The sequence below is a fragment of the Gracilinanus agilis genome, chromosome 5, assembly GCF_016433145.1.
Source record: "Gracilinanus agilis isolate LMUSP501 chromosome 5, AgileGrace, whole genome shotgun sequence".
Classification (NCBI taxonomy): Eukaryota; Metazoa; Chordata; class Mammalia; order Didelphimorphia; family Didelphidae; genus Gracilinanus; species Gracilinanus agilis.
This window is the reverse complement of record NC_058134.1, coordinates 284,425,929-284,441,518: the sequence shown is the minus strand read 5'-3', so window position 1 is coordinate 284,441,518 and position 15,590 is coordinate 284,425,929. Positions and strand designations below refer to the sequence as shown.

The window sequence follows — 15,590 nt, the reverse complement described above, 5'->3', positions numbered from 1 at the left end:
CTCTCTCTCTCTCTCTCTCTCTCTCTCTCTCTCTCTCTCTCTCTCTCTCTCTCTCTCTCTCTCTCTCTTCCTCATACAGATCCATCAAAACATTAAGATCAGAAATGAGAAACCACACAGGGATAACATTATTCATTCTTCGAGGATTGACAGATGATCCACAGCTCCAGGTTCTGATTTTTATCTTTCTCTTCCTTACCTACATGCTGAGTGTAACTGGTAATTTAACCATCATCACCCTCACTTTGGTGGATCCCCACCTTAAAACCCCCATGTATTTTTTCCTTAGAAACTTTTCCTTCTTAGAATTGTTATACACAACTGTCTCTGTTCCCATGTTCCTATACAACATATCATCCGGAGATTATTCTGTGACCTATAATGCATGTTTCACTCAATTATTTTTTGGTTTCCTGGTTGGGGCCTCAGAATTTTTTCTCTTAGCTGTCATGTCTTATGACCGTTATGTTGCCATCTGCAAACCCCTTCACTACACAATCATCATAAACAACAGAGTCTGTCAGCAGCTCATGTTGGGGTGTTGGTTATCTGGACTGTTGATCACTCTTCCACCACTTAGTTTGTTTTTTGAGCTAGAATACTGTGACTCCAATGTCATTAACCATTTTGCCTGTGATGTATCACCAATGTTAGAGATCACATGTTCTGATACCAAGTTAATAGAATTAATGACTATAGCTTCAGCTGGGTTTACACTCATCATCACCTTAGTATTAGTGGTTCTATCTTATGTCTATATTGTCAGAACAATTCTGGGATTCCCCTCTGCCCAGCAAAGAAAAAAAGCCTTTTCCACTTGCTCTTCCCACATGATTGTCCTCTGTATAACTTATGGCAGCTGTATCTTCATCTATATTAAACCCTCTGCAAAGGAAAGGGTGTCTTTGAATAAGGTATTATCACTGCTTGTAACCTCAGTTGCCCCAGTAATGAACCCCTTTATTTACACCCTGAGGAATAAACAAGTGATACAAGCTTTTAGGGATTCATTGAAAAGGAGTTTATATTGATCTCAAAGTTGTAAGATGCAATTAAGATTCAGGTGCAAATAGTAAAAGAAAACTTTAAAACTTTGAACGTTTTGGGATCTTTGATACTTTTCATTCTTTCAGTAATGGTAATTTACCCACAGATCTGCATCTCCCGGTTCCTTTTCTCTCCTAAAGAGAAATCTTCACCGATTGGGGCTTTCTTCTACCCACTCCATCATTCTTTCTAAGGTTTTCACTTACTTTCAACCATTTCACTCACCATTTCATTTCTATAAAACCCAATAAATATTTATTTAGAAACAACCATGTATAATACACTTATAATCAAAGAATTCTCCAGCCCTCTACTTAATAATCAATATACATTTAATCCATGCCTATTAGATAACTGAGGCTATGTGAAGTACAAAGATAAAAATGGGGAAAAAATAGATCACTGCCCAGTAAGAAGTTTAGTTTCTAATATTAAAGACAATACACACAAACAGGCTGGAAAATGGAAGAAAGGGAAAAGCTAACCTAACTGGGGTAAAGAAGTCAGAAAAGTCCCAAAGTAGTGCAGGCGAGTGAGAAACAAAGAATAAAGAATGGCTGAGTTGTGCTCCCTCCTTAACTGGAGGTTTAGGGATTCATACCCCTACCCCTTCTAATTAGAGGCAGAGGGGAGTGATGAGCTAGTGTTCTAAAGCTGATGAGGTCATTCAGAATGGTTAAGTTGATGTGCTTCCTGGAGTATGATGGAAATGTCAATCAGAGAAGATGAAAAAAATAGCACAGTCAAGTGAGAAATGAATTTTGCCTCATGTTGTAAACACAAAAGCCTCAAAACTGAGAAATTCAGAAATTGTTATATAGGGTTTTGGACTTAAAATTTTGGCAGATAAATGGGGAGGATTAAAAGTAAAACACATTTCAACATTGAAAGGAATAAAAATAAAATACATTTCAAGACTGAGCATGCCCTAAAATAATAAATCAGAGCTTATTCACTTTTTATTATTTCTCTCTCAACTGCAATCTAAGGATTTTTCTATCTCCTTTAAAAATAACTCCTTCCCATTGCATTCCAGACTCAGTCATTTCTTCCACCCCATTTTACTAACCTCAAAGACTCAAATAATGGGTATATCAAATAAAAATCATTATTTAATTATTTATATTATATAATTATAAATATAGCAAATAATATACCTAAAAATAAATGTCATGGGTGAACATTTTTAGTAACTCTCTTCCATTAAAGGCCTTTTTGCATTTGGCAGCCTATAAAGCAAAAAAAAAGGCTGTTTTTGTTAAAATTTACTTTCTCTATGTTCTAATCAAACCTTTAACACATATTAACAAGTATTTTCAAATCTTTAAGTACTCCAAATTCTTTCTTCCATCTAAATGGAAAGGGAAAATTCTTTCATTAGATAGATAGATAGATAGATAGATAGATAGATAGATAGATAGATAGCACTTGAAGACCCCAAAACCTGCAACATGGATCCCTTGGACAGGAGATTTCCCCATTTAGAGGAAAAATATTTTATTTCTAATTTTCTTTCCATTAAATATCTTTGTTTTGAACTAATTGTCTTTTCCCTAATTAATAAAGGCAAACACATTGGTAGGGGCTCATAAGCTATCACGAGTTATATTTTTTATGAAATGAAATGACCTAGAATGTCTTTTTTTGTTCAGTAATATCTTATTTTCTCCAATCAAGTATAAAAGCATTTTAACATCTTTTTTCCAGCATTTTCAGTTCCAAATTCTCTTCCACCACCCATCTCTTAAACCCTCCATGAAATAAAAAGCATTAGATATAGGTTAAATATTTGCTATTAAACAAAATATGTATCCATTGGTGTCATGTAAGGGAAAAATAAAAATGCCACAAAAAAGTCCATGAAGAAAAAAAAGGGGGGAGAGGGAAGGTTATGTCTTGTTCTGTATTCAGACTCCATTTGCTTTTTTTGGTAGTGAAAAGTATTTTCATCATGAGTCCTTTGAAGTTACCTTGAAATATTATATTTCTGATAGTAGGTAAGTCATTCACAGCTGATCATAATACAATATTTCTGTTTCTCTTTACAATGTTCTCCTGGTTCTTCTCACTGCTCTTTGTCCATATAAGTTTTTCCAAGTTTTTCTCCAATCATCCTAATGAGTGACATTTTAAGGGAAGGTATACCCACAATTTAGAACCTGGAGCTACCCCTCCAACTCACAGAATAGGTCCCATGACAAGGTTACATGAGATTTGAGTACTCTCTAGTTTTACATCCACTCAAAACAAGAAATAAAAAACTTCTGGCAATATATTTAGCTTTATTACTCAATCAGAGAACATGGAGCAGTAGTATTCCATCATAATCATATACCACAACTTGTTTAGCTATTCCCCAATGATGGTCATTCCTTCAAATTCCAGTTCTTTACCACAAAGAGACCTATTGAAAACGTTTTAGAACCTATAGTTTCTTTTCCTTTTTCTCTGATCAGCTTAGGAAATAAATCAGTTACCTCCAACTCTGTGATCCCAATTAGGATTTTGTGGAAAAGATATTGGAGTGGTTTACAATTGCATTCTGTCGTATTTTATAGATGAGGAACCTGAGATAAACAGTGTTAAATGATTTTCCAAGAGTCACACATCTGAGGCCGGATTTGCATGTAGGAAGATGAGTCTTCCTGATTCCAGACTCTGTACTCTATCTGTTATACCACCTACCTGCCCTCCTTTATTACAGATATAGTAGTCTTTAATACTATGGACCAGAAAAAGTCTTCACTAGAGGAGAGAAAAATATTCCCTGCTTTTTACTTTTCTTTCTTTCTTTTTCTCTTAGTTTATTTTCTTAAATTATAACATAATGTTTATTTCACCTGTAAAAACTAAATTAAATTAACTCTCTAGTCCTTAATTTCCATAGAGTTTATTAATATTTACTTGAAATAGAGAGCATAGAAACAAGGGGAGATTATCCTTATTCTAATCTCACCATGTGTCTCTCTACCTCATGGCTTTCTATCTCAGTCATTGTCTTTTCACCTTCACATCCAAGGGAATAGAGTGAGCCTACTTCCTTGTCTCAGCCCTTTTAATCTCCCCCTTCCCTTCTGGGAATCATCTCTGGATCAAGTACATAGGCCACAATCTAGTGACTCACCCTAAAGTGCTCTCACATGACATAGTGAACGCAGTGGAGGGATGCAGGTAGGATGACCTCAGTATGTGATTTCTGGGGAAGGAGGTTCCCTTTATACACACTCTACCAAAAATGCAGAAGATGCGATGAGATGAGGGTAATCTACAAATAGATACTGAAAGACATAGTCTATTAGTTCCTCTCAAAAAGGAAGAATATTTGAATGCATTCTTAGCCTTTTGACAGGGTATCTACACAATTCCATCCAAACTCATGGTATAACCCTATGGTTTTGGATTCCTCCCATAAAGACAACACATGTTGAGGTTGCTGAACAAGCATTCTCCTTCCCAGCAGATCTGTCCTGTCTGTATAACTCATTGTCTTTGTTAGTCACAACTTTTCTCAGCAACTGAGTAGTTAATTCTTTTTCCCCAAGGAGCAGGATGCATTGGGAAATCCCCTTTTTCCATTGCCTTGAATACCTCTTTTGGACCAAGAAGGTAATGTGGATTTGCCTCTACTAAGGAATTTAAAGGAAATTTTAAGGATTTTAAAGGAAATCTCTCAGTGTCCAAATTCTTGACATTTCTTGGTCAAGCCTATCTGTTCTCAGAATTCCTACAAATATATACAAGATTTGCTCTCTTCCTCAAGGCAAACTTTCCCAGACTTTTCTGGAGAAATCATAACTGTATAGATATCACCCCTTCATAATACAGGGCCCCTGTGATGTACTATGGTCTATCTTCTAAACAGGAGGAGGCAAAAAGAAATTATAGCAATAACTACTGGGTCTCCTGAAAGGGAAGAATATGGCACACATCCTCTACTTCTCCACGAAGGTACCTCTTTTAGTTCTGCATCTAGAGATATGTTGGCAGGTTCAGACTTGATGGCAGCCTGGAATCAAAAAGTGGGAACACATTTTCCAACTTTTTTTATCCCCTTCTAGATCCCTGGGAAAAATAATTTAAAAGTTATGTCAGCTCATATTTGCAATCTCACAAAAAAGGTAAATGGAAGTGAGTATATCATATGCATATACACAGGTATGTGGATACATATGTTTATGTATAAAATACTATATATTTGCATGTATAGTATAGAAGAGCTTCTTAATTCCTTTCAGCAAAAGATTCATAGTCACATATTGACAAAAAATTTAAACATGAAGCAATGACTTATAGCTACTATTATACTTTCCTTAAAATATCAAAACAAAGTATTTTGTGAAACTACTGAAAAGGCATTTCACCTTCAGTTTGAATCCATACTATCCAAACAATTTCCTCCCAGTCTACTTCTTTTGGCAAGTCATTGCAGGGTTGGTTTCATTTTCTTGCTGATGATCTTGTCCAATAAACATTGTAACAGTTGCTAAAGATCTCCTGAAACTAAAGCCAAAAATAGATGCAGACAGAAAAATAGAATATAGGACTGTTACTTTTAAAAATGTTTTTATTTTTTATTTTTTGAGTAACATGTAGAAACAATTTTTGATAATTGTTTTTGATACTTTAAAATTCAGATTTTCTCTCACCCTACCCATCCCCACTCCCTGACACAGTAAAATTCTGATATAGATTATACCCATACTTTCATGTAATATACAGATTTCCATATTGTCCATATCGTGAAAGACACATATTACACATACAATAGAAATCTAATGAAGGATATATAGTGGAAGATGTTATATTTTTATCTGTACTCAGATTTCAATAGCTCCTATTTTGACTATAGATAACATTTTCATCATGAATCCTTTGTGGTTATTCTGGAGACTTGCTATACTGACAATGGTTTAGTCCTTCACAGTTGATCATCATATAATATTTCTGTTATTGTACACATTGTTTTCCTAGTTATACTCAGTTCACTTTGTGTCAGTTCATATATATGAACTCATCCTATTCTTCATTCCTGATGGAACAATAGTATTCTTTTACAGCCATATTTCACATCTTGTTCATCCAATCACCAAGTGATGGACAACCTCTCAGTTTCCAATTCTTTCCCACTACAAAAAGCTACTAAAATGTTTTGATACATGTAGGTCCTTTTCTCTAATTTATTTGGAATACAGACTCAGTAGTGGTATTGCTGGTGTTATAGAGGAATAAGGGAATCTTTGAATCTATAGGTTAAAAGGGAGGGATAAAGGTGATTGTAGGTATTAGGAGGAGGAATGAAGGGGATGGCTCAATTTATGGAAGGAATGAATAAGGTGGTATACTGGATAGTGAGGGAATAGGTGGGGTATTCAGGAGAAGCAGCTTAAAACAGGCTAGAGGCTGAGACTAGAGGCAGAGGATACTGGGGGAGATAGGCTGATCCCTTCAAGGCAGGAAAGGTATCCCTATGGACACAAAGGAGTTGGGCCAGCCAGAAGTGTTTAAATCTGCCTTGAGGGCTTTCTCTTGTTAGTTTATCAAGTCCCTTGAGGAAGGAGTAGAAGGGCTCCTCCCTGAAAGTCAAACTGATGGAAGTCTCCGGGAAGGAAGTCCTGCCAAGATGGATGCACACAGTTCCCTCAAGAAATAAAGAGAAAATAATTTCTTCCCTCTTCAACCCTGCTTAAATTTTTGTCACAATGATTCACCAGAGGGTTTGATTAGGTAACAGGGGTTTTATTGATATTAGGGTTGATCAGAAAGGAGAGAGGGGTTTAGGGTTTTGTATTAGCCACTAGGGAGAAACTGAAGCTGGGGGAAGGGTCAGGAGAGGGTTAGACTGAGAGAGAGCCTGCTCTCCCAGTCAGAAGATTTGACTGCCTTAAAGTAAAGTATATACTAGATCAATAAATAAGGGATAGGTTTAAAGATGATTTAAAGATGTCCTAATTGCCTACAGAAAACTAAACCCACAAAGTCTAATCACCAAAACCACAACCACCCTTCCTCCCAGAGCCCAAAGGGAAAATCATGTAAGATAATAGGGATATATTATGGAGGTCAGGGATAGGTCCAGAGAAATCAGCTAGGTTCAAATTGACAGAGACAAAAAGCACAGGCCAAAGCAAGAGCCAAGAGCCAAAAGCAGAGCCTCAGTCAGACCTTCCTTTCTCTACAAGCCTCAGGTTCCAACTGACTTTTTCTGAAGATTCCAAGGCTTAACTGCCAGGGCTATTTACAGTTGACTCCTTGCAAGAGCAAAAGCCTCTGTTGCATCCTTACATTACACTATGTCTAGGTATACATAGTTTTGTGGCCCTTTGAGCCTGATTCTATATTGCTCTCCAGAATGGCTTTATCAGTTCACAGTTCCACTAACAGTGTATTAATGTCCCAGTTTTCCCACATCCCCTCCAACACTGATCATTTTCCTTTTTGATCATGTTAGCCAATCTGACAGAAGAGAGGCAGGTTAGAGTTGTTCTAATTCACATTTTTCTAAACAATAATGATTTGGAACATTTTTAATATGCCTATAGATACTTTTAATCTCTTTTTCTGAGAACTGTCTGTTAATATCCTTCGAGTATTTCTCAATTGAGAAATGTGTTGTATACTTATAAATTTGACTCTGTTCTCTATAAAGTTGAGAAATGAGGCTTTTGTCAAAAATGTTGCCTATAAAATTTTTTCCCAAATTTGTTGCTTCCTTCCTAATATTGATTGCATTGGTTTTATTTCTGCAAAATTTTTTTAAATTTAATGTAATTTAAATTATTTATTTTATTTTTCATAATGTTCTCTATGTCTCGTTTGGTAAGAAATTCTTCCATTTATAAAGGTCTGACAAGTAAACTTTTTCATGTTCTAATTTGTTTATAGTGTCATTTCTAGACAAAGTATCCATTTTGAATTTATCTTGATAAATGATATAAAATGTTGTTGCATGCCTAATTTCTGCCATCCTGCTTTCCAATTTTCCCAACCGTTTTTTCAAATACCGAATTCTTTCTCCAAAAGCTTAGATCTTTGGGTTTATTAAACACAAGTTGCTTTAGACATTAACTGCAACATGTGGATTACTTAATCTATTCCACTGATCAATCACTCTGCATCTTAGCCAGTGCCAGATTGTTTTGATGATTAGAACTTTATAGTATAGTTTGATATCTGGTACAGCCAGGCCTCCTTCATTCATTTTTTCCATTAATTACTTTGATATTGGTCTTTTGTTCTTTCAGATGAACTTTGTTATTTTTTCTAGTTCTATGAAATAATTTTGGGTTGCTTAATTGGTATTGCACTGAATAGGTAAATTAATTTAGATATGTTTCTCATTTTCTCTATATTGGCTTGGCCTATCAATGAGCAATGAATGTTTTTCCAGTTGTTTTAAGTCTGGCTTTATTTGCGTGAAGAGCATTTTGTAATTGTGTTCATATATTTGCTGGGTTTGTTTTGGTAGGTATATCCCCAGGTATTTTATATTATCTAGAGTTACTTTGAATGGAATTTCCTTTTCTATCCCTTGCTGCTGGATTTTGTTGGTAGTAAATAGAAATGTTGATGATTTATGTTGGTTTATTTTGTATCCTGTGACCTTGCTGAAGTTGTTAATTATTTCTATTAGTTTTTTGGTCCCTTCCTTAAGAATACCACAATATCAGTTGTTTCTTCATTACCTATTCTAATTCCTTCAATTTCTTTTTCTGCTCTTATTGCTATAGTGAGCATTTCAATATGAAATAATAGTGGTGATAATGGGTATCCTTATTTTACCCCTAATGCTACTGGGAAGGGTTTTAGTTTGTCCCCATTATACATAATGCTTGCTGAGGATTTTAGATATGCCATTTATCACTTTAAGCATGTTCCTTTTATTCAATATTTTCTAATGTTAATTGAATTAACCATAGGACAAGTTTTTGAAGACTAGTGTAGAAGTGTGAAATAGTTGCAGGGGAGAGGGAGAAGAGATATAAAAGGATCATTTTTAAGTAATTACTATTTGCCCAGGGAATAAAATACTGAAATGAAGCAAGAAAAAAGAAAATTGTGGGGATGAACAAGTTTGGATTTTTGCAGGAAACATGATGGAAAAAAAAGAGAAGAGAAGAGAATAATATTTAGTTGCACTAACTAATTAAAGGTTCAAGATTGTGAAGGAAGAAAGAATGGCCACAGTTCCATACACTGTAAGACAGAGAAAAGTGTATGTGTGAAGGGAAAGGGGCACATTGTCTATTGCCCATATAGTTTATGGGTCCACATGAACCTGTTCACATGAACATGTGGTTAACAGTCAGGTATAAATAGATAACTTTAGTCTCCTCTAAGAAAATTCTGATTCCTTTCAAGAGGGGAAGCAAGAAATTGGCATCAGATGCCAGGCACTCAGGTCTCCTCAGAGAAAGGATGACAGGCATGAATGATGTCACTTCACTCCACTAAATATCATTAGTCTAGGGGAATGAGAATCAAGCTGTGTTTTTGGTTGTTATCTTTTTTTGAAGGAGCACTGTAAGCAATCTATCCAAAACTTGATTTCCTTTCCATCAAATACCATTCCTATAATAAATATATTTACAGAGTAAATAACAAATAAACCCTTTATCAAAGCTAATCACAAAAAGAAAACAGAGAAGTTATATGGAAGAGAATAAACCAGAACACAGAGTGAATCAGCTAGCCCATGGAGGATGAGATATCTCAGCTCAAGCAAGAAAGTTTCAAATCTCTCTCATGAGAAAATTCTCAAAATAAATGGCAAACTACTCTAATATCATTGCTAAGGAAACATCCAAAAGAGGAGTTATGAAGAAGCCAACATGATTGGAACAAATGAAGAATCCCACACATATAAGGAATTATTTATGTGTTGTCTCCTCCCTTAAAACATGAATTTCTTTAGAGCAGGGAGAGTGGGTTTTTTGTCTATCTTTGTAATTCCAGCACTCAGCCTAGTGTCTGATATATACTAAGTATTTAATAAATGCTAGTTGACTGAATACTTAACTTGGTACTTAACTTAATACAATACTTGGTGAAGTGGTATGTAATACGTTTTGCATGATAATATATGTATAACACAGATTGAATTGCTTGTCAGCTCTGGGAAGAAGGAAGGAAGACAATACGGATCATATAACTTCAGAAAACTCATGTAGAAATGAGTTATTAATTTTTTAAATGTAAGTAATATATCGTATCATTTATAAACATGCATATATTGGGAGTATATCCTCATTTTTTATCGATGAAGGTGCAGGATCCAGCAAGTATGGAGACCACACTCAGAAAATATGGAGAGGAAAAAGGAGGTGTCACATTACATCACACTGCAGTGTTCTAGATCCATGTCAGATGCCTTTGCTATTTCTTCCATTCTCTTTGGGTGCCAGCCCCACATCTGAAAATGTCTTAAGTCTTTTGCCAAAGCTGATTACATTAGAGACTCATTAGTGACTTCTGAACTTGGGTCCCCAAGGACCTTTTTGTTTATGAATTGAGTTAGTTCCCATGTACCTGCAGTACATTGGACAGATGAAACAAATATCCTCTCCTGTTAGTGTACAGTTTGGAGGAAAACCTGCTCCCCTGCCCACATAGGCCAGATCAGGGGATCCAAAGAAAGACAGGCCTTGAGAGTCCATTTTCTTTTGAATGGTTCTGTCTTCCTTTCAGAAACAAGTAGCACATCAAAATATTTCCTGCATTTGAAGCAGAACACCATCTCTGATGAGAATCATTTTCGAAACAGTAAGGAAAGAGAAAACTGACCTGTTCTAGAAGATGGGAAGCTAGAAAAACTCTATCCAGCTTATTAGGTGAGGTCATAGGTTTGTAAGATAATGTAACCAGAAATGTCTATATATTACGTGTTGATTCTAAGGCAGAAGAGTGGTAAGGGCTAGGCAATGGGGGTCAAGTGACTTGCCCAGGGTCACACAGCTAGGAAGTGTCTGAGGCCAGATTTGAACCTAGGACCTCCCACCTATAGGACTGGCTCTCAATCTACTGAGCCACTCAGCTGCTCTTTCTATATGCTTTTTGTCTCATACCAAGGACTTTTGGCTAAAACTGCTTGCTGAGACCTAAAAATAGCAGTAGGAATGTAAATTGATGACATCATTAATTTTCCTTTTTATTTATTTATTTTGTGGTGTAGAGGTAGAATGAATGTCTGATTCCCTATAGAGACACAGAGATTAGATCTAAGAAAAATGAAAACTATGCTACAATATATTTTTCAGACAGAAAATGAACATCTATTTCTGAAACGCTATTTTTATTCTGTATTAGATGAATTCTAAGATGTATTGTTCTATGAGAGTAGGTTCACAAGGTTCACAATCCATACATGCATGGATTAAGTTCATAGGAACAGCTTCATACATGCATGTGTTAAACACTGACCTTTGCAATTTCAGGGATACATGATAGCCTCCCAATAAAAGCTATCTCCCTAATCTCATGCTGAATTCTTCCTGAAATTTCATAATTGGAGATATTTCATTCAAATGAATGACTTCCTTCCTGGATAAATAAGCATTCCTGAGAGGGTTGGTTAATTGCACAAAAGAATAAATTAGCTAAGAGATTCTTTCTTAGTTAATCTAGCTAGAATAAAGTTCAGAGAGAAACAAGAAAGAAAAAGAGGAGAGAACAGTAATTTTGAAAGTGGGACATTCCCTGATGAGAAAGGGTCTATAGTAAGCAATGACAGGTCACTAGACTCCTGGAGATGGGGTGTACAGAAAGAAGGGGCAGACAGGCCCAGAGATAAACCCCTGGAAGGTGAAAATTTGGGCACAGGTGGTCATTATTTGATCTTCCCTTAAAGCACAACTCATGAGGAGGGGAGTATTTTATCTTTCAGTTAACTGCATCCAGTTGGTTTGGTCAGGGCATCTTGCTTGAGAGAGTGCCTTTAGTGTTGGATCCTGCATGATGTAGCATGAGCACACAGCTAGAGCTCACCCAAAACATCTTAGCTTTGTAAAAGGGAGGTGGGTTTGGGGAATAGGATAAGATGGGTTCACTGGGGCCAGTATCAGGATGTTAACTGTGGGTTGGAAACCAATAGGAAGTCAACAGTAACTGACCAGGGCAGAGCCTGGTCTGAGAACACATACAGACCACTCAGTAAAACTGGGAAAGTTCTTTAATTAAAGAGGGAAGAATAGATGGGAATTAGGAGGACCCTGATACTCATGTCAACTAACTAAAATTCCCCAGATCTAAATGTTCCTTCACAGGGAGTCTTCAGAGAGTTTGATCTATACTAATCCTCATTTTTCTGACCTAAAGAAACCCCAGACCCTGCTATACCTAAATCTGCACTAACCCTCTGTACCCTTAGGTGGTATTAGAGGTAGTGGTCTATGGAAGGTTTGGCAGGCACAGGGAAGGTCCTGGATCCAAAAGGAATGCAGACTTGGTCTTATAGTTTGATAGTCAGATATTCAGGATCACAAGGAAACACAGCAGACAACAGCAAGGCAGCGGGTAGAATGGGAATCAGGATAGATCAGCAATCACAGGACAGGCAGCCAGTCTCCCCAGGTAAATGCAAGGAGAGAGCAACCAAACCCTCAGTTCCAATCTAACCCTTCCTTAAAAATTCCAGAATCTTCCCCTGTTAATCTCATGCCTCTCTCCTCGGCATTTGTTCCTTGAAGACCATCCTCACACATGTTATAACCCTCTCTTACTTATAACAGCTTCCAGAGTAGAACTCCATTTCTCCAAGCTAAGAGGGAATTCTTTATCTTCTTGGTGGATATTGTCTTATAATATTCAATAAAACTTAGTTCTATGACTAATTGGGGTCTCCAAAGAAGACTATTTTGATGCAGAGTGGAAAAAATTTAACTGAAGTTTAGATAGGACACAGTTATTCAGCATTTTTACTTTAAAAGATAAGAAAAGGGACAGCAGTGAAGAAATGTCAATTATCCAATATTCCCCAATCAGGTAAATCTTCTACAGAAGCAGAATAGAAAGCAGACTTCATAGCCTTCATTTTGAAGTTATAAGTGTACTATCTCCACATTCAGAAACTCCTATGACACTTCCAAATAATAATAATAATAATAATTCCTCTTTTTTTTTTAATTTTAAACCCTTAACTTCTGTGTATTGACTTGTAGGTGGAAGATTGGTAAGGATAGGCAATGGGGGTCAAGTGACTTGCCCAGGGTCACACAGCTGGGAAGTGTCTGAGGCTGGATTTGAACCTAGGACCTCCTGTCTCTAGGCCTGGCTCTCAATCCACTGAGCTACCCAGCTACCCCAATAATTCCTCTTTTATAATGTAAATTCTTTTGTGAAAAATTTCAGTTCCTCTAGGTGGATTCCTTTGTTAGAACTTCCATAAGTTAGTTGCAGAAAGAATTAATTAAAGAAAGAATCTAGTGCCAGAAGGTAGTACAGGCCCTAGGTTAGCAAAAAGGGAACAAAGCACTATAAGTCAGAGGTAAGTATTGAGTCCAGGAAAGTGGAGAGAAGGCCCTTGAAAATTCTTATGAAAGACTTCTATAATTTGAATTTTTCTTAAGCTAGATCTTCCCATCTCTTCTTTGGAAGGTCTCGTTTGTAAAAACATCAGAAGACATCCAAAAAGTAAGAAGAGTATAGATAATGAGCTAAGGTTACTAGAGTTGTTGTTCAGCCATGTTAGACTGTTTGTTGCCCCAGGGACCATGTTTTTCCATGAAGTTTTCTTGTAAGAGATATTGGAGTAGTTTGCCATTTCCTTCTCCAGCAGATGCAGAGGATTCTTTTGTCAGGCAAATAGGTTAAAATGACTTCCACAAGGTCACACAACTAGCAGGTGTTTGAGGATCTATTTGAACTTGGGTATTCCTGACTCCAAGCCCAGTACTCTATCCACTGAGCCACCAGCTCCCTCTAAGGTAATAGAGAAACATGCAGAAAAGTTGATTCACAATAAAAAATGCAAAGGCAAATAGAAATGAGGCAAATGAAATGGAGTGTTATGATTGAGGTTTTAGAGCTGTGAGTGGAGATGGAATGGCCTTACAATTGTCCAGGGGCTGAGCAATTTTCTTCACTCCCAACACAAGCTGGAAAGAAGTTGTCAGGCAAGTCATTTAAGTGCTTATGGAGGTGTTGTGAATCCAACAGGAAGAGGAGGGATGACTTTTGAGCAGAGCCTTACTTAAAATGAAAGGGTCTGGAAAAATGGAATTCTGCTACTGGATGTCCTCATTTAGGATGGGGTTGGGAGCTGCAGATGTGCCTATTCCTTGTTTGCAGATTCCTCATCTCTTACAGAATATGCTTCCCACCTGCACAATCATTATCCCTATCCATCACCTCCTCTAGCAGCATGTGATACAACTGCTACATAACTCCTGGGACCCATTAATATTGGCTCCCTCTCTTAGCAGTTCTTTGCTCTCCTAACCCTACCAACCTAAATCCCAAAGCAGTTGCTTATCTAACCTTCTATGGAAAGATTTCTCCTTCTCTATATATTAGCCCTTATGGTAAGACTGTCCCCTCTCCACTACCAACTTTTCCTATAATAAATTTGCTCCCAACACAATAATGGTTCTACTTTCTATAATGTATCCTGGGGAAGGTGTTCCTCTGAGTGTTCTTGTTAGTTTGGGACTATAAGACAGGGTCTTGGTGAAGAATTTTTTAAAGAAAAAAAACGTGGCCAGAAAGAGTAGAATGGAATGTTGAGATCATTGTTCCTAGCTATTCAATATGTTGTGTGGTGGGCTCAGTCAAGTGTGGGTGGTTTCAAGGTTAGACTCCTGGGGAGTCAGCTTGTTTAACTATATGTCCCTAAAAGATTTTGGAATGTGGAAAGACTGGTTACTGAGGCTGGTGGGCACCTATGCTTTTCATTAAGACTTTGAGCTCAACATTTATTGTTGCTCTTTAAGTCTCAGTTCTGATTTTCCCTTCCATCACTTCTCTTCCCCTTAATAATCTCAGCATTGCCTTGGTTATAATAGATAAACTCTGGACACATAAGATATCTACGATGCTCTCTTCTGAATTGTCATCTCCAGAAAAGTCCCAGCCAGCTCAAAGAGAAGTCACAAGGACCTAGAGCAGTGATAGCAAACCTTTTAAAGACCGAGTGCCCAAACTTCAACTCTCAAGCCACATGTGAGGCCTCTGCCTTACCCCAGACATAGAAGGGAGAAAGCATTCCCATTGGGTTGCTGGGCAGAAGGGTGAGTCATGTGAGAAATGTCCTCAGGCCTGTATGTTGAGGGAGAAGGGAGCAGCTCTCTCTGGCATGCTCCTGCATGCATGCTATAGGTTTGCAAGCATGGACCTAGAGCAGTGTTTCCCAAACTTTTCTGGCCTACCGCTCCCTTTCCAGAAAAAATATTACTTAGCCCCCTGGAAATTATTTTTTTTTATTTTAATAGCAATTAATAGGAAAGACAAATGCATCTGTGGCCATCACTGCTCCCCTGGATCTCTGCAGCACCCACCAGGGGGCGGTAGCGCCCACTTTGGGAATCACTGACCTAGAGCAATGTAAAAGACAA

At 37.1% G+C, this 15,590-nt stretch overlaps 1 protein-coding gene across 1 annotated transcript; it reads left to right on the top strand.

Annotated features, from left to right (window-relative positions):
- The first annotated feature begins 104 nt into the window (after positions 1 to 104).
- Positions 105 to 1,031, top strand: LOC123249283 (olfactory receptor 6C2-like). The gene has a single exon (XM_044678265.1). The coding sequence runs from the start codon at positions 105 to 107 to the stop codon at positions 1,029 to 1,031; it is 927 nt and encodes a 308-aa protein (XP_044534200.1).
- The last annotated feature ends 14,559 nt before the right edge of the window (positions 1,032 to 15,590 follow it).